Source organism: Aspergillus brunneoviolaceus, assembly GCF_003184695.1.
Source record: "Aspergillus brunneoviolaceus CBS 621.78 unplaced genomic scaffold BO95scaffold_24, whole genome shotgun sequence".
NCBI classification, from domain to species: Eukaryota; Fungi; Ascomycota; class Eurotiomycetes; order Eurotiales; family Aspergillaceae; genus Aspergillus; species Aspergillus brunneoviolaceus.
The window spans coordinates 207,116-231,550 of record NW_020290754.1 but is presented as its reverse complement, the minus strand read 5'-3'; the positions used below and the strand labels follow the sequence as shown (position 1 = coordinate 231,550).

General features: G+C 30.9%; 7 protein-coding genes across 7 annotated transcripts; 3 read left to right on the top strand and 4 right to left on the bottom strand.

Annotated features, from left to right (window-relative positions):
- Window positions 1–175: 175 nt before the first annotated feature.
- On the top strand, window positions 176–3,611 carry BO95DRAFT_493954 (Zn(II)2Cys6 transcription factor; the record flags this gene model as incomplete). The annotated part of the gene is made up of 8 exons (XM_025590777.1): window positions 176–230; window positions 334–378; window positions 443–967; window positions 1,007–1,363; window positions 1,435–1,716; window positions 1,764–2,317; window positions 2,373–2,830; window positions 2,904–3,611. 8 exons carry the CDS (start codon window positions 176–178, stop codon window positions 3,229–3,231), a joined length of 2,604 nt encoding a protein of 867 aa, XP_025443455.1. The 3' UTR covers window positions 3,232–3,611.
- A 348-nt stretch (window positions 3,612–3,959) lies between these two features.
- BO95DRAFT_360105 (CDC26 family anaphase-promoting complex subunit) lies at window positions 3,960–4,187 on the bottom strand (the record flags this gene model as incomplete). The annotated part of the gene is made up of 1 exon (XM_025582472.1): window positions 3,960–4,187. The coding sequence occupies one exon, from the start codon at window positions 4,185–4,187 to the stop codon at window positions 3,960–3,962; it is 228 nt and encodes a 75-aa protein (XP_025443454.1).
- A 64-nt stretch (window positions 4,188–4,251) lies between these two features.
- On the top strand, window positions 4,252–5,685 carry BO95DRAFT_92309 (uncharacterized protein). Its single transcript, XM_025592331.1, has 2 exons — window positions 4,252–4,515; window positions 4,668–5,685. Exons 1-2 carry the CDS (start codon window positions 4,392–4,394, stop codon window positions 5,594–5,596), a joined length of 1,053 nt encoding a protein of 350 aa, XP_025443453.1. The 5' UTR covers window positions 4,252–4,391; the 3' UTR covers window positions 5,597–5,685.
- BO95DRAFT_441594 (ribosome-recycling factor) lies at window positions 5,517–6,773 on the bottom strand. Its single transcript, XM_025586211.1, has 2 exons — window positions 6,219–6,773; window positions 5,517–6,121 (listed from the first exon to the last, which is right to left on the bottom strand). The coding sequence occupies exons 1-2, from the start codon at window positions 6,690–6,692 to the stop codon at window positions 5,774–5,776; spliced, it is 822 nt and encodes a 273-aa protein (XP_025443452.1). The 5' UTR covers window positions 6,693–6,773; the 3' UTR covers window positions 5,517–5,773.
- A 217-nt stretch (window positions 6,774–6,990) lies between these two features.
- Window positions 6,991–9,562, bottom strand: hscA (putative Hsp70 chaperone (HscA)). The gene is made up of 7 exons (XM_025586210.1): window positions 9,386–9,562; window positions 9,241–9,291; window positions 9,060–9,186; window positions 8,834–8,999; window positions 8,070–8,777; window positions 7,534–8,014; window positions 6,991–7,483 (listed from the first exon to the last, which is right to left on the bottom strand). The coding sequence occupies exons 1-7, from the start codon at window positions 9,426–9,428 to the stop codon at window positions 7,215–7,217; spliced, it is 1,845 nt and encodes a 614-aa protein (XP_025443451.1). The 5' UTR covers window positions 9,429–9,562; the 3' UTR covers window positions 6,991–7,214.
- A 1,839-nt stretch (window positions 9,563–11,401) lies between these two features.
- BO95DRAFT_360113 (cyclin-dependent protein kinase regulatory subunit CKS1) lies at window positions 11,402–11,920 on the top strand (the record flags this gene model as incomplete). Its single annotated transcript, XM_025582473.1, has 4 exons — window positions 11,402–11,505; window positions 11,561–11,705; window positions 11,774–11,832; window positions 11,884–11,920. 4 exons carry the CDS (start codon window positions 11,402–11,404, stop codon window positions 11,918–11,920), a joined length of 345 nt encoding a protein of 114 aa, XP_025443450.1.
- Window positions 11,921–12,111: 191 nt separating this feature from the next.
- BO95DRAFT_462502 (uncharacterized protein) lies at window positions 12,112–12,449 on the bottom strand (the record flags this gene model as incomplete). The annotated part of the gene is made up of 2 exons (XM_025588922.1): window positions 12,112–12,189; window positions 12,354–12,449. The coding sequence occupies 2 exons, from the start codon at window positions 12,447–12,449 to the stop codon at window positions 12,112–12,114; spliced, it is 174 nt and encodes a 57-aa protein (XP_025443449.1).
- Window positions 12,450–24,435: the final 11,986 nt, after the last annotated feature.

The following is a 24,435-nucleotide window of genomic DNA, read 5'->3' as shown; positions in this document are numbered from 1 at the left end:
GTCTCAGGCGCTCTCCGTCGGCCGCATTGTCTAATACATTTCGAGTCATCCGGACAAGGCAGGCCTTACGGACATCCTCCGAAAATAGTTGGCAGCAGCGCCCGTTATATGCCGTTCACGAGCTGGCCTTGGCTTCATTCCGAGCTGCTTTAGTGACTTTTTCAAGTGCGCCAATATGCAGAGCTATTCATTCGCAACACCCGTTGGTGCCCCAAGAGAAGGGCAAAAAAGTAGGTTTCCTCCGCATTGCACATTTTGAAGTCATTGCCACCTCATCCACCCTCGCACATCTTAGTCATTTGCTTTTTCAAGTTGTTGATGGCTTGTATGCAGATTATGTCTTTGTCGATGAACATAATCGGCATAAAAGACTCAAAGGTACGCTGTGAAGCTATTTTCTTCAAACCTCGCAGCCAATTGAGACTAAACACTATATCAATAGTCATGCGAGCCTGCAATGGTTGTAGGAAGCGGAAAATCAAATGTGATGCTGCCACGACCAATACATGGCCATGCTCAGCATGTACCCGCTTGAAACTTGTATGCGTCCCCCCCACGATTGGGCAAGACAACGAATATTTTGCTGGGCACGGTATCGAGCCAAACTCCGGAGGTTCTCTATCAACGTCTAATGCACCAGAATCTTCGGTTTCCTCGTTTGCAGTATCGCAAGCCTTCAGAGATAGCGGACAACATCCTGCGGGGCACATGAATTCTTATCACGATGAACTCGGTGTCTATACACAATTTGCGCAGCCCACTCCTAGTCAGTCGGCCGCTTACGACCTACGGTCGTCGCATGTGCCTGTATCGCATGACTCCTATCAGCAACCACAAAGCTTCACAGGCGGCCATGCGCAGACGCTAGGCGCTACGGAAAGGGACGTTTTTAGCGAACATGACCCGTCAACTGCGGAGAATCTGAGTGAAGTTCTCGGCGAGCTCAGGATAGATGAGACCGGCATTGGTAAGCATTATACAGCCTAGCAACTGTTACAACCGGTAGCTTACGGCCACGCAGCGCCATACATCAGACAGCAAAGAAAGGAGAGAGCCGAGCCAGAAATCCCAACTCAGGATGATGCGGACGAGAAGCTCCCTCCTCTCAGTACTGGTGCCGGTTCCACCATACGTATTCCACCTGAGCTTATGCCGTCAGATGATGAGGTCATGAAATATCTCAAGATCTACTTCGATGACATACACCCTTATGTTCCGGTTGTTCATAGGTCCCATCTGTACTTCCAGTGGCAGCATGAACGGAGCTCAATCTCACCGTTGTTACTCGAGGCCATGTTTGCATGCGCTGGAAGGTTGTCGGATGATCCAGCTCAGGGAGCCCAATGGCTAGCGTTAGCAAATAGTGAGCCAGTGTAGCCCCTCTCTGCAGCCTGTCAAGGATCCTCTTGTTCTAATACCAACCTCTTATTCCAGGACACGAATCCAGCTTCATGGATGAGCCGCGGCTGAGCACAATTCAGGCATTACTCTTACTTCTCAAGGCTCGAGAATCACGGCCCAAAAAAGGCTATTACTACCGCTCATGGCAAACAGTCAAGACTATTGTCTCGATGGCCAAAGATTTGGATATACATGAGCATAATAACATTCATGTGGAGGAACGACGCTGTGATTTGAATCCTGTCGAGTGCTTGGTGCAAACAAGGGTGTGGCAAGCCCTCCTAGTCGTCGAGGTCATGATCGGTGCTCCTCAGGGTATGTCGTTAAGTCTTTCGTGGTTCGTAGGATACTGACATTGCCAGGCCGCTCGGATTATGGTGTCGACCCGAGCACTGTGAACATGAGTCCGACACTGGATATCAGGGGTCTTGATGAATTTGAGATTGCTCGATCTAGGCAGTATGCGTATTTTGTTAAGAACGCATCCCATATTCGCATCATTGCGGACATATACCACAAGATCAAGAAGCAAAAAGACTGGGGAGCGAACCCTAAATTTGTCGAGAAGAACCCTTTGTTCACTGACTGGCTTCAGAGTCTGCCTCCTGATCTACAAGTGAATTATCCGCCTGATGGCTCACCTCCTTGGATTCCCTCCCATTTCGTTGGGAACATGCATTCCCATTGCCATCTTGGGATTATTCTGCTACATCGGCCTCAGCTACTCGCGTCAAAATCTTTCACTGCCGGGGGAGGCTGGAAGATGCACATGGCATTGTGTTATTCTTCTGCCAAGTACTTATGTAGACTCCAGGAAGCCATTCTGAATCGCTTTGGCCTATCTGGCCTTCTTTTCATGCAACGGGGCATAAATTTCACAATCTACACTGTCCTTACCTGCACAATGCTACACCTTGTGAGTCACAACACTCTTTTCTCAATCCCTGGGGCTATCGCTAAACGTTCTCTAGGTCGCTATAACATCACCAGATCCTAATTTCCATACAGACGCCAGGGAGTATTTCACTCGACACATGAGGATCCTTGAGCGATGCTCGACTGCTTGGCCCATGCCAGAATTACAAGCACAAATAGATTCATTGCGTTTCGCATTTTCTGCTGATGTCCATCGACCATTCGAACTGAAGGCAACCTTCCCGTATGGCAGCCCATCCGAGCCATACCACCCAAGCCCACCGCTCGATCCGAGCTACGGTACTCAACTGAATCAATCCTCCAATTTTCCGAATAGAGTGGGTCATGCAGCATATCAAATTACCCCTCCAGTGTCTACTGTTACTGAGGTGTCAAAGTCGGATTCATCTCAGCTTCAGCCGTTGGGATTAATCCCGTCCCAGTCGATTTCGAGCCACAGTATAGATGCGCCTTTGGTCGATGAGAGTAGTTGGGATCCCACTCGTATCATCAAGTAAGAGTGAATCCCTTACCGGTTTATCTCATCTGTCGCAATTATCACTAACACACACCTAATTTCAATGAAGCCAATGGGACATGGCATTCTCTATTGGGCCACCCACGGTCAATACCAATTCCCCGCCTATGGCCATGAGTAATCATCCGCAGGCAATGCAGTCAACTATTGCAGGTCAATTTCCGGTCCAATATAGCACACCGACTACGAAAGTTGGCCCAATCGCCCCCTCTCACCCATTACCACAAGCTCAATTTACAGGGCAACAAGTACTTTTTACTGCACGTGACTGGCAACAGAGCGTTGCCAGCGTGTATGACCCTAACGGGTTAAAAAGACGCTGGAATTATTCTCTCGACTTGGGCACAGAGGAAGTTTCCAAACGACAACATTCATGAGCTTTATGAGATTCTTCTTGCCTATAATAGCACCAGTTATCTTCATGTTCAGCTGCTTCTGCATGCGATTGGTGCCTACTGGTTGGTATTGGTTCGGCAGATCACTTATTTCTTCCATGCACGTCCTTTTACTTTGTCATAAATACTGTTGAGAGTGCTTGTTTCACAGCTCTGATCTCTATACCCTCTATACGTACACTTGCACGGTATCATGCACAATCACTGACAACGGGGACAAAGCATATCATTTACACCTTTGGTGGTCTGAAACGACATTCTTCATGAGCGTAGATGCTCTAGTGTCCTCCCATCTGCAACAATAGCACAACCGGGTTGTTTGAGGCGTGCAATGGCTATCTTTCTTTCACTGGTCAAGTAAATGCAAAACACGACCTGATGTAGATCAGAGATTCTGGACCTTGTGCAAACAGGAAAGTGCAGATATGCAACACTCAAGAATTTCAGGTGAACTTTATACTTTTCAGCCTCGTCTAAGGCTTCGAGTGTTCCAAGAATGAGCATATAAGGTAGGTTCTGTGTGATGGACATTGGCCGCGTGACAAGAATATAGGGTACAAGGAACAATGGGCTGTCTCGAAATACAATTCCCACAGTAAGCCGTGTGAGGCGGGCGAGTAAGATTTGGATAGCATGCAGACCAGCAACGACCTGTCCAAGGTGCAAGGGAAAATTGGTGAGGCAGTCGCGAAAAGGAAATTTGCGGTTGTTCAATGATGACGAGAAACGCCTATACGTTCCTCACGCGAACGAACTATTCTTGCCTTGTCTCCAGGCAAAGGTTTCAATTCATCATTTGGATCAAAGTTGACAGGATATGTGTCCGTGGCATGATTTGTATTTCCGCTGCTTCGAGTGAACTTGCGAAGTCGCGCTTCTTCGAAAGCAGTAAGGTCTTCTGAAGTCACGGCTATTGCGGTTGGTTTACGGCGAAGCATTTTGAGTATGGTCTTGAATCAATCGATGAATGAAGCGTGTGAAAATAGACACTTTGAACCGGGTTTGGATGGTAAGAATGCAGGAGGATATGATAGCCTGGCGAGGCAATCATAGGCACGTGATCATGTAGCATCCGCAGCTTGGAACAAACAATTTTACACTTACCTGAACTCAGCTATGATACATCTTCCTCGCCATCGAAGATGTTTCAATCCCGGATTCCGCTTTTACACCAGGGGTGTGCTAAGTTAGGTGAAAAGCCTCATGCATTTATCCGTTGCCTTTCTGCCACTGACTTGTTGGCCCAAACCAATACGCCTCGATCCGGTAAGTCTGCAAATTTTGTGGTGGTGCCAACCATGGGGCTGCCTGATACCTTCGCTTAGGTTGTGTCGATGAATCTTCGATAAGACTCTTGGAGGCTTCTTTTTGACTTGGGCATATATTTATATTTCACTGTTTGGTCCTAATCATCCCAGATACTCGAGGAGTCACTACCTCGTCCACCTCGAACTCAAGCGAAACCTCCCAGGCTCGACCTAGAAGGCCTATTATCCCGCCAGCTCGCCTGAATCCCAGAAACACGGGCTCCGATCGTCCTCTTCCTCGAAGAGTTATTGATGCAAGATCCTTAGCCGCCGGTCGAAGCGGTTCTCAGCCCACCAACATCATAAGGGGGCCGAGACTTCGGACTCCTCAGAACTTAACATCTGCCCGGAGCCGCGGACCGAGACCTCCCACGCAAAAGTCCACAGCCAGAGATCGGACGCAACGTCGCACACGCAACCCATCAGATGTCGATACGGATGAGGCGATCGATGGACAAGGAATCGAAGACGTTTTCCGTGAACTTGAAGAGCAAGCAAAGCCCGTCTCCGTTCGTTATGATCCAGAGCCCGTCACTTTAGACTCGCTAAGGGAGACGTGGCCATCTCTGCCCACCGATGTCGGTGCCCATACAGCTGGAGTTGCTGAGACACTGTCGTCGATCAGCGCCCGCTTCGCCGACGGTTATGTTTCTCCTACAGAAATGGGCAAGCGGCTTTTCCAAGGCAGATACGTCCGCTTCTTGGACGAGGAGGAGAAGTCATTTGCTGTAGCAGAGGCAAGGAGGCTGTCTCAATCACTTGCGGACAAGCTCTCACAGCGAAAAGGCGATTTGGTTGAGCCTATCGAAGTCACTTTCAGCCCAATTGACGAAAAGGATCGAAAGACTCTGATTGAATTGCTCGTTCAGGGTAAATACCCAGCGACCTTAAGTGGGCAGTCTGCCCAATCTCCCGTCCTAGATCAAATTGCGACGAATTTGAAAAACAATGGGTCATATCTCACAGCTGGAAAGGATACGCAGTTCTTTGCTAAGGTAGAATCACTTCTAACCTCTGGCCGTCCTACAAGACGTGTTTAACCGTCCTCATTTTTGCTGTACTTCCATGTATACTTAGTCATCTATTCTTACATACGTTGCTTTTGCTGATGTGGCTTTTTGTGACTCTCGGCGACTGGAAAGCAGTTTCTAGAAGCTGTAAATGTTCATGACCTCTGGCCTCGCTGTGAGAGAAAGAGGCGTGATTGCCAGTTCGTTTTATGCTCTCTCCATGGCCTTCTTTGCTGTTTCAAATAGTTCTTTCACATCTTTCTGCCCCTTCTCTGAGAGTTTTTCCATCTGTTCCTGTGCCTTTCGCACATCGTCCGGTCTAGCAGTCTTCTTTTTCTGCATGTCTTGGAGTCGTTTGTGTACAACACCTCTCGAATCCCGCACTGCCGTAACCGCTTTTTCCATCGCTTTCTTGGCCATGGTAACTGCATGTTCCCGGGATTCTTTCGTAGGTGGTGGGATGGGAACATTGAGCTGGAGAGCATTGTGAGGATCGGCTTGAGGGGTCAAAGATAAATTGGAGGAAATGATCGCAGAGATAATTGATTTAACGTGCTAGAACTCAAGGTTAATAGGTCAGAGTAAGCTCAACAGCCAATCAGATAGCATAAATATGTCGAAAAGACCAACTTAGAAGGGTGAATTGCCATACATCCTCTTCCGCAGCCAAGACCGTAACCATGCGTCCGCCCTTCGGTATGACCTGGGCTAAGTCTCCAAGTCTCAGTGTCTCTTTCTTCGCCTTGCTGAGCTGCACCCGAAGGCTCTCGATGGCATTTATATCAAACCGACCACCGCCGCGGAATTTAGAGAGATCATCTTTCAAGCTGGACAAAGCAGTAGAAATACCGTCATGCAGTTGTGAGAGATCGTAAGGGTCACCAGAAGATAGTGAGTCTTTAAGGGCTCTATCGTCGGCTACTGCGCTGGAAGATGATCTTAATTTATCCTTCTTCTTGTGAAGTGCAGCTGAGTTGGAAAAATTGCGATATTCCAATACGCCTGCAACTTTGTGTTGAGCAGAGAGCCTATGCAAACCGGTGAGCGGTGAGGAAGAAATTATTGGAGCGATTGGAGGGAAGCATCGAGCGCCAAAGACTTGCGAAAGTGTTGTAGTCGCACGCATTGCTTTTAGATAGGTGTTGGTTTGTTTCGCAGAGTGGTTTGGTCTTGACAAGGTCACCAAACATGCGAGGTTTCTGCTGAGCTTGAACCTTTGCATGGCTTACTTAAGGCTGGACCAGCTAGTAGCATACTGCGCATGCTGTACATATTACATAACAACATTAGGCTAGACCCACTTGGTATGGGTAACATCGAAGCTTTCTTAAGGTCAGAGTGAAACATTCATGTGTTAATTACGCCCAAGTGCTACTTAATTACTTGTGTGTAGGTCCATCTCTAGTGATGGCACATTGTGTAACCTTTGAACGAGAAAAAATGTACTTTTCATATTTGTCTCCCCAATCATAAATAAACACTCTCAATCCAGAAAGGGTCCGTAGGTAACATCATAGTCTTTGATCTCATGTGTAGCGAAATGATTCTTCACTGAAAATAGCAAGTAAGGGTCGGGGGTAACTCGGAAGGCAGGCTCTCTGGTCTCAAGATGGACGATTATTATAGCAGATGAGGCTTGGAAGAAGGATTAACGAGTAGCCATGGCCTTGGTGATGAGTCTCTTGAGAGCAAGCTCCTTCTTCTTCAAATCCTCGGGGGTGGAATCCTCAATCTCAAGCTGGGCCATGGCATCGCTGAGAGCGGATTCAATCTTCTCCTTGTTGCCACGCTTGAGCTTAAGAGACATGGTGGGGTCGGAGACGATTTCTTCAACGCGAGAGATGTAGGACTCAAGCTGCTGGCGAGACTCAAACTTCTTGGTGAAAGCCTCATCGCTAGACTTGAACTTGGCAGCATCTAGACGTGTGGTTAGTGCAAGGAACTATTAGAGCGGCAGAATCTCTTACCATCAATCATCTGCTCGATTTCAGTGGTAGAAAGCTTGCCAACAGCGTTAGAGATAGTGATATTGGCAGTACGGCCAGACGACTTCTCAGTAGCAGTGACCTTAAGGATACCGTTGACATCAACCTCGAAGACAACCTCAAGGGCAGCTTCACCAGCTCTCATGGGAGGGATGGGTGCCAAGGTAAACTCGCCCAATGAGGTATTGTCAGCACAGTTAGTACGCTCACCCTGGTAAACGGGGAACTGGACGGTGGTTTGGTTATCAACAACGGTTGTGAAGGTGCGCTTCTTAATGGTAGGGACAGTCTGGCCACGGGCAACAACGGGGGCGAAGATGTTACCCTCCATAGCAACACCAAGAGACAGAGGAACAACATCGAGGAGCAGAAGATCCTGCGTCTCGGCGGAGGTGGCCTTTCCAGACAGAATTCCAGCTTGCACGGCAGCACCGTAGGCAACAGCTTCATCGGGGTTAATGCTCTGTCAATCATGTCAATTTAAGGGTCGATAGGTAATTATTGAGTGGCATGTTTACCTTCTCCAGCTTCTTGCCATCGAAGAAATCGCTGAGAAGTTTCTGGATACGTGGGATACGGGTAGAACCACCGACGAGCACGATCTCGTCAACCTGGCTCTTCTCAAGACCGGAGTCCTTCAGGACCTGCTGGACAGGCTCAAGAGTGCCCGAGAAGGACTTGGCGTTGAGATCTTCGAAACGGGCACGGGTGATGGAGGAGTTGAAGTCCTCGCCATCGAACAGAGAATCGATCTCAACTGTGGTCTGGGTGGCGTTGGACAGAGTGCGCTTAGCACGCTCACAGGCGGTTCTCAGGCGACGGAGGGCTCTAGGGTCACCTGACAGGTCCTTTCCAGTCTTGCGCTGGAACTCCTTCTTGAAGAAGTCTAGAAGGTTAGTGTCGAAGTCCTGTCCACCAAGGTGGGTATCTCCAGCGGTGGCCTTGACGGTGAAGACACCTCCCTGGATGTTGAGGAGGGACACATCGAAAGTACCACCACCCAGATCGTAAATGAGGACATTACGCTCCTTCTCGGACTTGCCAGAGCCGAGACCATAAGCGATAGCAGCAGCAGTGGGCTCGTTGATGATACGGAGGACATTGAGGCCAGCAATAGCACCGGCATCCTTGGTAGCCTGACGCTGGTTGTCGTTGAAGTAGGCAGGAACCGTGATAACGGCCTTCTCAACCTTCTTTCCGAGCTTGGTCTCGGCAACTTCCTTCATCTATCTCATAGGTCAGTACCCGACCCGATGACCGGTTTTGGACACAACTCGATTACCTTCATCAAGACCATGGAGGAGATTTCCTGAGGGGTGAAAGTCTTTCTCTCGCCAAGGTATTCGACCTCAACGGCAGGGTTGCCACCCTGGTCGACAACCTTGAAAGGCCACGACTCGATATCCTTCTTCACAATAGGGTCCTCGGACCGGCGACCAATAAGACGCCTAGGATGCATCAGATTCTGCATGTAACAGAGGAGCCCTCAATGGGTTGATAATACTCACTTGATATCGAAGATAGTGTTCTCGGGGTTCATGGCAGCCTGGTTCTTGGCGGCCTCGCCGATCAGACGTTCCTTGTCGGTGAAGGAAACGAATGAGGGAGTTGTGTAGCTACCCTGCTCGTTGGCGACTAATGGACTTGTTAAGCATGGCGGCTAATGTCCAATGACAGGCAGATACATACTGATCTCAACATTGGTGCCTTCATAGTTGGCAACGCAAGAGTAGGTTGTGCCTGAATTTGTTGTCAGCCATGTTCAGAAAACATCTGCACGTTGTACAGAAATTTCACATTCGATGGATGAAGATAGCAAGGTGAGTTAGCATACCAAGATCGATGCCAATGGCACCTTCATAAACCTCGTCAGCCATATTGAAGATGTGGGAAACTGATATGGAGGTGGGAGGAATCTAGGTGAAAATTTTGGGGGAGATTGTTGGAGGGAGAAGGTCTTATAAAAAACGCCCCAGGTGTTGAGGTGGGAGTGATTAAATTTTTATTCTGCAAAGGGAAAGGTAAAAAAAATGGAAGGAAAAAACCCCACTTTTCCTCTTTTTCTTTGGTTCTCGTTTCCCTCCAAGGCTCCAACCCTCCCGCGCCCTCGGCTGAGATGACCTACTATCTTAGTAACACTTAACCCTTAGTAATCGCCGTTGTGCTTCGGTATTAGGTTAACTTACATAGTTGCCTAATAGGCTAGGTCATCTAGCCATTACCTCTGTAAAGACTGGCAACTTGGAACCGAGAATATTCAATACGCAGCGCAGCCTCTTCCTTGCCATCTCAGGTATGGCCAGCTGTCAGGCTATGGATACTTATCCAGTCAGGCCTAGTATACTAGTAAGCCTAGGCCTCACTCTATCCTCACAGCCGTAAAAGTACTAAGCAGCTGCCTGGGAGTGTCATCAACCAACTATAAACCGCTATATTGCTGACTATTTTGTAATAAGGGAGTACTGAGTGAAAGGCTACCGATAACATATTCTGTTCCTATAAGTAATCTGCAAAATGGAAACAGAAGATACAAAGAGTATATGAGAAAGAACTCTAGATTTCACATTACAGACTTGCTATAGATGAGGTCTTGAAGCTTGGTATAGAACTATATAGTACATTCTAAATAACACATAAGATCTCATACTTTTGAACATATTGAAAGCCTTGTATACCCGAGTCAATACAATTTCTACCTGTGATTTTCTCGCAGTCAGTCCCTTACTGGACTTATCATAGGTATAACTGTCAATGTTATCTTATGTCCGCAATACACCATCACAATGTCCTACAGAATACAGCGTAGCGATGGATAAGATATTTGAGTGAGACAGTGTGTAATCTTCGGAGAGATTGCTTTGTTTCAGAAGGGCAGGACTCAGAACCCTGATCACAGGCAACTTTTTATTTCTAGAAGGCCATTTGACCCATTTTCTTCTTTAAAAAAAACAGAGTGGTAAAATCATACAGCCTCCGCTAGAATGGCACAAGCTATCAGCTACGGTTCAAACAGAAACCAGACTACCAGGTGTAGTAAACTGTCCTAGAACATCAAGATATCCCACTACTAGAGGTGTCTCAAATCGAGTCCAGCCTCCACGCTACTGAACCTATCCCTCTCCCGGCAAGATCAGATGTGTCCTTTAAACAATAGAACCAAGCATTCAATGTATACATGGAACCATACACAGAGAAACAAGAGATATTGTTTTTGTCATGCTGCTCTAGTTGTTGCGAGGTTTCCAGTTCATTATCAGATTGGTTACTTACATGTTGTTGATACTGCATAGGTTTTGCGCAATCGGCTCGTAACTAGCGGAACCTCAATTGGAAGAAGAGAACTTTTAGCACTATCCAATATGCTCAAAAACTTTTGTTTAAATAGAGAAAGACCAGTGCATAGTGTATGAACAAGGGTTTATGACTTGATCGGTAGAGATATTTCCATCCTACATAATTGACACCTCAGGCACTGAAATTAACCTGGATAATCCCACTAGCAGTATCCCAAAGAGTTGCAAAGCCACTTGGTTAACTTAGTCGACCCCTTCCAATTTTCTCTCCCTCGGCCCGAGAATAATCACAAATCTTGCATGCATATCACGATTCTACTGCATACCGGGTCATTGGAGAGAATTTGATCGCACTGTACCCGTGTACAAATCTTACTGTTTGTCCCGGTTCCTGCGCCTATTGCAGTCTACTGTTGCCTGAACCGTGAGTTTCCATACAGAACCAGAGATTATCTTCTTCTTATGAAATTCGAATTCTCCACTCACTAACCTGGCTATCTTGCTCATAACTAGAATACATCGTCTGTACTGTGTCATCAACCCCTTCGTCGTTCCAGATGGATATCGATATGAGCAGAAGAAACAAGAAGCCACGTCTATTACTAGAATCAGAACGTGAGAGACTCGAAGAGTTCATTGACTCTATACACTACTCTGCCAGGTAATTAATTCGACCAGGAATGTATGGGTTGTTCTCACCGTCCTCTGGTTTCTAGATACTCCGATGATCAATTCGAATACCGACATGTCCAACTTCCTAAGAACATGCTGAAAAAGATACCGGCGGACTACTTTGATAGCGCAAAAGGAACTTTAAAACTGCTCTGGGAAGATGAGTGGCGTGCGCTTGGTATAACTCAGGTATGGCTGGTTGAAAATGATGCCTATAACGATTTGATAGGTCAAGGTGGTTCTAATCCACTGTACAGAGTTTGGGCTGGGAGCATTACGAAGTACATGAACCGGAACCTCATATTTTATTGTTCAAGTGAGTTTCAAACATTCGCCCGATTACGATACCTCTGACAACAACATATAGACGTCCTCTCAACTATCAGCCACCGCTGTCCCAGTGAGCAAGAGGAGTACGATTGAGAACTCCGTCGGGCTTGCCTATGCCAAACAGGAGACCGAGGCTCCGAAGCGGACTTTTAGTGCGATCAGAAGAGACTCGTACATGAACATCTAACCAGACAGTTGCTTCACACAAACTGATGCCACGAGTTCGTTCTTCACCTGTGATTCCATTTCAGCCTGAGAAGTCACCTCATGTTACATTCTTGGCAATCCATTGCTCCAATTTGGTGGCCGTGAAGCTACTGCCAATTTCTGGTTCTTCAGTTACCTGGCCACCAAAGTCAGTATGAAGACCGAGGCGTCTTAGGCTATACGCTGCCCACATTGAACTAGACGGTTGGGGAGAGATGAGCTCCAATAACCCGGTTCGACTATACCCCGGATCAGCTTATTTGTGGTTGACTAAAAATAGTAATCTATCTGAATACGAACCTTGACCATCAATAAGTTAACCTCGGCTACCTTGTTTCCTGTATTCAATTGCTCTTGGTCCCCAGCTTCAACGCCCACTCCCAAAGGATCAAGCATTCTTCGCATCTCCCAACGACACTTGCTGCAATTCTCGCCGACTTTTGATACACTTTACTGCATCGTGTACAGTGCGATGTTGAGATCGAAGGAAACACACCAATATTTGAGAATGCAGTGCTGAATTCCCATGATATCTCGTGAGCTATTTGAGGGCCGCAGCAGCAGCTTCCTGTGTTCGTGTTGATGAAGGGTGACAGGGCTGAATATGCTGCTATATTCAAAACACAGACATTTGCATCCATAGGCCTAAGAGTAGATGTAGAAGGTATCGAGGAGCCTCGCGGAGAGTAAGATAGAGGTATTGCTTAGTAGACACCCTCGCAGCAAATATGCTTGAGCACGTAGGAAATCTTCAGCCGGGTCTGTTTGGAAGCGGTAGTTAAATGCTTGTTCAGCATATTAATCGCATTCGTAGACATATAAGGCTCCAAGATATATGCTTATACAAAGTAGGACCCCATAGACATTGACAAGCCAATCTCAGACGGAGAGTCATTTTCTATCTATATGTTTTGATCAGGGGAGTACGGATAACGAGCGAAGTAAAACACTACTAATGCCTTGTGACCGCGGGAGGGAAAAATAAGTTTTGGGACGATAAAGGACAAGAAGGCAAATGAATGCACGGGACTACAGTCCCGCGAAAGTAGTCTGCGTACTTTCCTCCACTGGAGCCTTGTCGGAAAGGGCAGGGTGCTTAAATGGTTCTTAAATGGTTGTACAATAGGTTTGAGGAATAAACAGTAATATAACAGTAATTAGGCTTTAAATAAAAGAAAATAATAGTTATATATAGTAAAACATGGTTTTTGGTAGCTATATTATTATAGTTATAATAGTTTCTGTTATATAATACCTTCTGTTACAGCAGTCTATATTTATTATAATAGTAGCCTGCTTTTAAATTAATACTAATTCGACAAGCTTTTAATATAAGTATTTATATTATTATATTACTTATTTCTTTCTTTGTATAGAATCTATTATCCTAGAATTCTTTAGAAAAAAAGATTTCTTAAAAGATTAGATTCCAAATTAAAAAAATATATATATATTTTAACTACTTTCTTTATCTTTTTTGTTAGAAACTACTTAATACGGTAGACATACTGGTTAGGTAAAACAAGCAAAATAGTTAAAAACAGTCTTCTATTAATTTTAAGACTAATTCTTAAGAAATCTTCCTCTCTAAAAGATTTTAGAACAATATATTATTATATAAAAAAGAAGAAATAAATAATATAATAATATAAATATTATATAATAATTATATTTTTCTATCAAACTGGACTATTTCATATAATAGTATAATTATAAATAGTTTTATTGTTTTTTTTAATTAAGAATTCTTACTAGTAATATTTTCTAAATAGTAGAGTTTAGTATTATAATAATAAAAGAATTATTTAATAAATTATATATTATAAAAATAAAAGATTTTAAAACAGTAAATAAAACATATATTTTATTAATAATCTAATTAGAATCTAATATAAGATATATATATAAATAAAAAAATTAATATATTTTTATTTAATTTAATATTTTAATTCTTTATTAAATCTTTTTATTTATATTCTTTTTTTCATTTTTTTATTTTTATTTTTATTATTTATTTAATTTTTATTTCTTTATTTATTTTTTAAAAAACTATTATTTTTATTATTTTTTAATATAATATTAATAATTACTTACTGTTATCTAGTTGATATATTTATTATATTTAAAATATTTTTTGTTTATATTATTTATAAACTAGTATTAAAAAATTAATATTATTAATATAAAAAATTTTATATTTAATTATATTTTTAATATTATAGCATCTGTAGTATATAAATAATATTTTAATAAAAATAAAATTTATTATTAAATATATTTTAATAAAAATAAAATTTATTATTAAATATATTTTAATAAAAATAAAATTTATTATTAAATATATTTTAATAAAAATAAAATTTATTATTAAATATATTTTAATAGTTTTTTAGTAGATTTATTAGACTAATAAAAACTAGATTCTAATTAATATATTAAAAAATACTACTAAGTTCTTATAACACTTAATTAAAGTTAGAAGTTTTTTATAAATTATACTACTTTTAACTAGAATCTAAATTGAAATTTAATATTTTATTTTTAGATTAACTATTTAATTTTAATTTTAATTATTAGTTTCAAAATAGCTGAATATAGTAGATTTTGTAGATATTAATATTCTGCTATTTGTTTCCGCCTAGCAGATATTTTTTAGTGGTCTCGACCTTCCGAACTTTCTTTTTATTAACTAACTTAATATAATTCATCTTTTTATTTTTATCTTATCGATTAGTACTATTATATCTAATAAGATATCTTATACTATAAATAGTCTAAAAAATTGTTTCTAAAAATATACTGTTCTTTATATTTTAATATTTTTTTAATTAATTATAGGTCTTTTTGTGTTAATATCTTTATTTTTTTATTTTTATATTTTAAGATTTTTTAATTATATTTTCTACTATTCTGCTGTTTATACTTATATTTATTAATATAAATTATCTATATTACTAAATTCTTATTCTATCTTATATTTTTACTTACTTAATTTATATATAAATTATTTTAATTAAATTAGTATCTTATATTTTTTATATTTTTAACTTCTATACTAATCAATATTTTAATTATTTTTATTAATAATTTTTTATTATTTATATTTTTATCTTCTTATTATATATCTCTTTTTATTATATTGTAAATAATATATTTATTAGATTAGAATTATTAAAAATATTTATTTAGTAGCTTATTTATATATTTATTTATTTATTTATTTATTTAATAATATTAATATCTTTTAAACTTACTCATTAAATTGTTAAATATTTTAATAATAATATTTATATCTTCTAAAAGTATTTTAATAATAATATCTTATTTTAAATCTATTATATTATATTTATTATATTTATTTTTATTTCCACTAAAAGTTATATGTATTTTTTTTCTAAGACTTTAATAGATTAGTTATATATGAAAATATTTATATTTTTTTTAAATGTATTAAATATTTTTTTAGCTTTAAGCTATATACCATCTAGCTTTATAATTCTTAATTTTGAAAATTTTTTAATAGAAATTAAATTATTTTATTTATTAGATTATATATATTCTCAAACATCTATAAATATTTTTATATTATTCTTAATATCTATTTCTATATTTTATAATTTTATATTTATATTAAATTTTTATTTTATTGAGTTTATATCTTTACTAAAAAATTTTATATCTAGTTTGATTACTTTTTCTAAAAATACATCTAAAGAATCGGTCGAGTTAATAAATATTAATATTAAATTATCTAAATACTAAAAAGCTAATATATCTATATTTTAAGATATTAATATTTCTAAAATATTCTAAACTTTTAGATATATTATTTCTAGTATCTTTTCAGCAACCAAATTTCTAAATAAATTATTTATTTTTTATTTTATATTATGTTTTTGACTTATAATTTTTTTATTTATTATTTTATTATTTAATGTTTCTTTGATTTTAATTATTCTCGCTTTTTTAAATTAATATTTAATCAATTTGGCTAATACTTTATATTTAAATCTTAAGATATTAAATATTCTAAAATCTTTTAATATAATTAATAAGTTAAATATACCTATAATAGATTTTTTTATTTATTTATTTTAATATTTTAGTTTTTTAACATTAATATATCTATTTTAAATATTGATATAAAGTGTCTTACTTCTCGCTGTCTTTTATTTTTATATTATAAATATTAATTAATTAAAAAAATAGTTTGTATTTTATTTACTAGTTTATTTAATAATATTAGTTTATTTTTTATATTTACTTAACTAAATTCTTTTTGAATTAATTTTTTAACTTAAATATAAAATATATTAGCTTAGTTAATTATATAAATTATTTTAAAAAGTATTTTACTAATAATAATAATATTTTATTATTTTTTCTGCTTAACCCACGCAGTAGTTAATATAATTAAAATAATAATAATATTTCTAATAATAAGACTCCAAATATATATATATATTATATATATTAAAGATATAAAGTCTAAAAAAATTAGTTTTTTTTATTTTAATATAAAATTAATATTTTGATTAATTATATCTATAATATTACTAAATAATATAATAATAAACTTATTAAAAATAACTTATAAATATATTTCTATAGTATTATTTTAATATAATTTATTTTCAGTTTATCCGAACTCAAAAAATTAATAATTATTAAAACTATTTTTAAAAATAAATAAATCAAAAATCTTTTAAATTAAATTTATTCTAATCTGTCTACTGTTTTATTAAAACTTAATTATATATATTATAATTTTAATAATATAAATACTAAACTAATTAATTAATTTATTTAAAATATAATATACTATATTTATATTATATATTTAAAAGATTTTTATAACTAAATATTCTATTTATAAAACTATATTAATAGTTATTTTTATATTATTCTAATTAAACTAATAAAAGCAAAATCTATTAATTAATTTTTAAAAAATCTTAATAATTGATAATAAAAATAAAAGAATCTTATTTATATAACTAATAAATATAATTATCATTATAGTAAGATATTCTAAAACCAATTCTATAATAACTAAGAATTCTATAATTAAAAATAATATATTAATTATTTAAATAATTATAACAACTATATTAATAATTTTTAAAGATATTCTGGTTACTTATTCTAAAACTATTAGTAGTTAAACTAATAACTAAATAATTTATAATAAACGAACAATTAGTAATAGTCTTATTAATAATAATATTTATGTATTCTTTAAGATAATTAAATATAATACAGCTTATAATTATTAAATCAGAGTATAAATGATCATTAGTCTTAGAATTAATATAATAACAGTCGATAAAATTAAAATCAGTAGTATAAAAATTATTAAAATTAGAATACTAACTATAATTAGTAAAATATTTAGTCTAATAACTATTTCGATAATTATTCTAATTATAATTATAATATATATATTATTATAACTGATTTTATTATATTTAAAAGTATTGATAATCTTATTTCTAAATAATATACTAGTTCTAATATATATAATTTTTTAATAAAAGATCTTTTGCTGGTTCTTCTAACTATTTATATAAATCTAAATATAAATATTCTAAATATTAATATATAGAAAATAGTTTTTATAATAACTATTAATATAATAATAATTATAAATATAATTATTCCTATAAGAAAAATAATATATATTATAAAAAAATAATAACAACTATATAACTAAATATATTAAAAATAATTTAACTAAAAACTCTAATATTATTTCTAATAATATTTTTTTATTTTTAATAATCTGTTTTTTATTTTTTATATTTTTATTTCTATATCTTAGAACCTCGACAAAATATATTTTATTTCTTATAATAATTATAATTTAATATTTCCTTCTAAAAACAAATTTTATATATACTTAAAGTACTATCTAGTATTTTCTTTTTATATTAAATTTATTAAGCTTATTATTAATAATAACTCTATTATTATATTAAATTATTATAACCAAAAAGTCGCAGATATTAAGATAAATAATTTATTCCATAGTTTTTGAAATCTATTACTATAAAAATCAGTTTAAATATTATATTGAAATATACTAAAATTTATATTAATATAAATTATATTATTATTATCAATAATATTATATTATTTTATTTACTCGGACTTAAGCTATATAATATTTTTTTATATATTTAAAATTAAATTAAAAAAATTAGTTTTATATATTAAACTATTTAGTATATTATACTTAATATCTATTTTTTTATATATAAAAATTAAAATATATAGTTTATTAGTCCAGTATTTATATATATGAAAATATATATTATTTTGATTAGAAATTTTTTATTAAATATTTTTATTAGTACAGATATAATATATTATAAAAAATAATTCTAAATGATAAAGAATAAATAATTATTATATATTTTTTCTAATAATTTTATTTTTTTATTTAAAGTATTATTATTTTAAACTATTTTATAAATATTTTTATTTATATTATTAAATATATAATTATATTTTTTATTTTTATATTAATTTATTAATTAAAAAAATTAATAATTTATATAATGCCGATTATAATTTTAATTTTAAAAATAATATAAGATTATTAATATATAATAATTATTTTATTAATATTAATTTCTTTTTTACTAAAATTATTAATAAATTTTTATTTCTAATAACAATTAATTACTATTTAAGAATTAGAATATTAAATAACAATAAATATATTATTATATATAAAACTAAATAATATATTACCAAACTTGATTATTCGAAATTTTATATTTTATAGTCTTTTTGTGTTACAGCTACTACTAATATATTACTAAAATTATATATATTATAAAAATTCTCATTTATTTTAAATATATCGAATATATTATTTATAAAACCGTTTTAATTGATATTTCTAAATATTAAAATAATTTAGTTTTAAACTATTTATCTATTAAGTAGTTGTTTATTATTATTTTTTTATTTTTTATATTTTAGTCTAAAGCTGAATACTTGTCTGACTCTGGTTTTAAATTTTTATTTAAATATATATTATTATTTAAAATAGAATATATTAATAAAAATAGAATATTTATTCTTTCTAATAATATAACTGTTTATTAAAGTAGTTATAAAAAATCTTTAATATTCTTAGCTATATTTTATAATATTTAAATTAATTCTAATAATTCTAATATTAGTACTGTTAATACTCTAGAAAACTAATAAATATAAATTTTTTTTTAAAAACAGCTAATGAAAATATATTATTATTTATGAATCTTATATTTATTAATTTTTTAAATAAGATTATAAAGTTATAAATTCTATTTTTGATTTTTTTTATATTTTTAGTAAGATATTTTATATAAAAATATATATACTGTTTATATATCTTATATTCATAATATAAAAATATATAAATACTTAAATAAAAGATTATTTTATATTAATATAAAAAAATATTCTTTTTATAATTAATAAAAAAATATATTATTAAAATTATCTTACTATTATAATATATTATAATTAAAAGATTTCTTATATTATTTTTATAAACTTTAATTAATTTAATATTTTTTATATAAGATTAAATAGATTTAAATTTATATAAATTTTACGCCTTTATTAAGATATATATTTAATAATATTTCTATTATATTTTAAAAATATAAAAAATATCTTAAGTACTTATTTTTTATTTTTAATAAATTTTGAAACTTAAATATCAAGTTAAATTAATTAAAATATATATTAGTTTTCTGTCTGTTTTTCTGTTCAGTTAGTATATCAATATATTAAAAAGATAAAATTATTATTATATATAAAGTATTCTTTCCGAAAATATTTATATAGCTAAACTAATATTTTGATATAGCTAGTTGAATATATTATTATATAAGTTATTATATAAACAAAGCATTTTCTCTTTAAAAATAAAAAATCTAATTATTTTATATCTAATTATTAATTAAATTGTTTTTAATATTCTTAAATAGTTATATAAATATTTATATTATTAACTACTTGTGTAAATATTTTAAGTAATTTTATTAAAATTATATTAATAAAATCTTAATTTTTAATCCTACCGAAGAAAAGCTTTATATATTTAAAATATTCTGAAATAATTTTAATGATATTCTTAAACTTATTTATTTTATATTTTTTAAATAAATATATCTAGATCTTAATATTTATTATAACAGTTATAAAATAATACTCTATTGTATTAACAATTATGAATATAAAAATATATTAAAGCTATTTTTATATATATATATTAAACTAATTTTCTTAATTATATTTTAATATTAGCTATAAAAAATTATTAGTTTATTAAACTAAAAGATTTATACTTTATATAAATATTATAGAAATTTTAATATATAGTCTAAGCTGTATATCCGAATATTTTTCTAATTATCTATATTAATTATTTCCGTATAGTTGTTTTATTAAAATAAGTTATTTTTAATATAATAATGATTAAATATTTTAATCTCCGTTTTATTTATATAAATTAATATATTTAATAATTCTATTTAGTTATATTTTATTATTTTAATATTATTAATATAATTATAAATATATTATTTTATCTACTATAAAAAATATTTAATATATTCCGAAAAACTATAACTTTAAAAATATTTTTATAAATATATTTTTAGTTTATAATATGAAGATTATTAAGAATTTCAAATAATATATTTATAATAGCTACAATTAAGATTCTCGAGCTTTTAGAATTATTTATATTTTTAAATGTAATTTTATTACGAATTTTTTATATATTATAAAAAACAGTTTATTTTATATAATAAAATATGTTTTATATAATTTCAATATCGGAATAATTAAACCGGTTAATTCTATATTTATATTTATTATATTTGTATTTATATTTAAAATTCTTAAATAAATAAATACTATTATAAATAATAGTCATATTATTATTAGGAAATTCTAAATATATATTTTATATGCGCTAGCATCCGAGTTTTTTTATATAATATATAATAGAAAATATTATTAAGATTTTAAAAAATATCTTTTTAAACTATATAATCTTATTATTTATAAAATATTTAAATATTTATATAATTATATAATTAATATTTTTAATATCTTAAAAACTATATTTATAAATATTATTTATATAATATTTTATAACTAATAATTTTTATTACTAAACTATTTTATATATTTATTATAGATTTTATTATATTTTTATTTATTGAGAATAGAAGTAATTAACTTTTTATTATTATTATTTCTAATTATAATACCTGTTTTATATTATTTTTCTAAAAGAAACTATTTTTCATTTATATATTAAATAATATTATTTTACTGGGGTATATTCTCAGATAGATAGTTAATTAAAATAAATAATCTAAATTATTAAAATAATTAAAAAATATATAACTATTTAGTAGAAATTCTAACTACTAGCTATTTTATTCATTATTATTATTATTATTAATTTTTTATTATTTATAGTTACTAAAAAACTTTTTTACTATTTTATGTTTAGTATATTTTTATATTAACTATGAAACTTAATGAAGGTAATTTTTAATTATTTTTATTTTAATAGGTGTCTCTAAAAGATTACTATAGCTAAGTCTTAAGATATTATATTAAAAATACTATATCTAAATATTTAAAACTTAAAGTTATTATTTTTTAAAATCTTATAAAAAGATAGATATTATTCTGTTTAAATATTAAAATACTTAAAAATATAAATAAATATCTGAATATTAATATTCCAGCTGTTCTAAAAATTATTTTTATTAATATTCTTATATTTTTTACTATTATATTTATATATTTTATTTTTATATCTACTATATAAAACTATTTATTTTATTTTAATATTAAAAAGGCTTTGAAGTTCGCTGCTATTAGAATAAAAAAATATATAATATTAAGTATATTTTTATATTTTTTATATCCGGCGACTTTATATATTTTTATTTATATTATAATTATCCTATTTCTACTATTTAAAAATATAAAAATTAAGTTAATCTAGTAATATATTAATTTATTTAAAATTTTTAAAATTATTAGAAAGTATATATACTGTTTTAATTTATTTAATATATAAAAAAAATATTTAATAATATTAATTATCCAGCTTGAACCTGTTTTATATAGATTTAATCTATTTAGTTGAGTTTTTTGTAAATCTTTATCTATTAAAAATAAATACTTTTATAATTAAAATAATTAATAAAAAGTTTTAGTTATTTTAAATAAATAAACTATTCTATATAACTATTACTAAATCCTGCTTATATAACATCTTATTTATTAAAAGAAATATAAATCTTAATATAATAAATAGATTTATATTAATAATATAATTATAAATAAATTAGTATAGAACTATAAATATTATATTACTAAATATATATAACTACTTATTTATTAGTTTTTTATTTTAATATCTTTTATTTTAAGAATTTTTTTATTTTATATTTATATCTATATATTCTGTACTTTATATTTTTCAGAAGTTGTATTTATTAACTTTATATATTTAAATAGTTTAATATCTTATTTTTATAATACTCTGTCTATTATCTTAGATAATCTTTATATATTTAACTAATATAAACGCTAGTTCTTAGGACGGTAGAATCTATAGTAGATTTTATAAATGTTAATATTTTATTATTTGCTTCTATTTAGTAAATATTTTTGATGGTTTTAATCTTCCGAACTTTTTTCTTATTAACTAATTTAATATAATTAATCTTATTATATCTTCGTCTTATCAATCAGCACCATTACACCGAGCAGGCCTATTATTATAAATATAAATTGATTAATATTAATAAATTTAAGATTGTTATATATTTTTTATTAACTTTTAGTTAGACTATAAACTAATTTATTAATTTAATTTAATTTTTTATTATTTTTTATTATAGACTGTTATTTTATTATAGACAATTTAACTTTATTTTATTTAATATCTAAAAATAATAGATTTCTTTTATGAACTAGAGTTAAATATATATTTTTAAAAGAATTTACTATAAAATATATATTATGTATAATAATAAGACCTCTTTCTAAAATTTTTATATATTAAAAATAAAATATTTTTAGTTTTTTATTATTTATTTTCTATAAAAATAATATTAATTAGCCGGATTAATCTAATACTTTTATAATAAAAATTTAATTTATTTATAAAGATTTTTTATTCTAATTATATATTTTAATTTTAAATTGTAAATATATTTAATATAGTAATTTAATATAAATTCGGTTGTTTTTATTATATTTAAAAATAAGATATCTTTTATTGTTTTATTTTTTTTAATTTTTTAAAACTCTAAATAGCTTACTGAATATTATTTATAAATTTTTTTAAAATCTATTTATTAAATTTACTTAGCCAGTACGTGTATTTAACTAGAAAATATTATTTTTTTTTTAAAGTTTATTTATCTTTAATATTTTTAATGTCAAATTCTTTTTAAATCTAAAGAATAGAGCTGGTTTTGTAAATTTATATTAAATTTTTATTATTTGAATAATAATATATAAAAAATATTATAAATTTAACTATAATAATTAGATAAAAAAAATTTAATGTATCTATTTTTTAAAAGCTATTAGAATTTTTAAGAATTTAATATATTAAGATCTTAGCTGTTAAGAAATAATAAAAAATAGTTTTCTATATTTAATAAAATTAAAGTTTTTATAATTAAATTTATTTTAAAAACTTTATTTATTACAGTTCTGCTTTATAGCTTTTTAAATAATTTATTAATTTTATAAAATAAGTATAGAATCTTACTAGCTAATAATCTTCTACATATTGTTATTTAAATAACTAATGTTTTTAATATATTACATTATAAAATTGACTATATTTTAATTTTTACTATAAAGTTTTTATATACCAACAGCTGTTTTTTATTAGATTATAATCTTTTGTTATTAATTAGCCGATAAAATAGAACCCATATAGCTAATATAATAATAGTAAAAACTAGTTAGCCGGCTAACTTCGACTAATTTATTATTAAATCAAAAAAATAATTAATTAAGTTTTAATAGAAAGCTTATACAGCTTATTATAATATGATAAAAAATAATATATTTTTTTACTTTTTTATTCAAAAGACTAGTAGTATCAATAAAATATTTTTATATAAAATAATATATAATTATTTATAATTTCTAAAAAAAATGTTTTTTATATAATATTCTTTAGAATTATAGCTTTATTATTATCTAAAAACTATACAGTCTATTTTGTTTTTTATATTTTTTTAATAGTTAATAAAATATTAATATATAATATTATATAATAGTTATTTCTTACGATTAAACTTTATAAAACAGATTTTAGTAT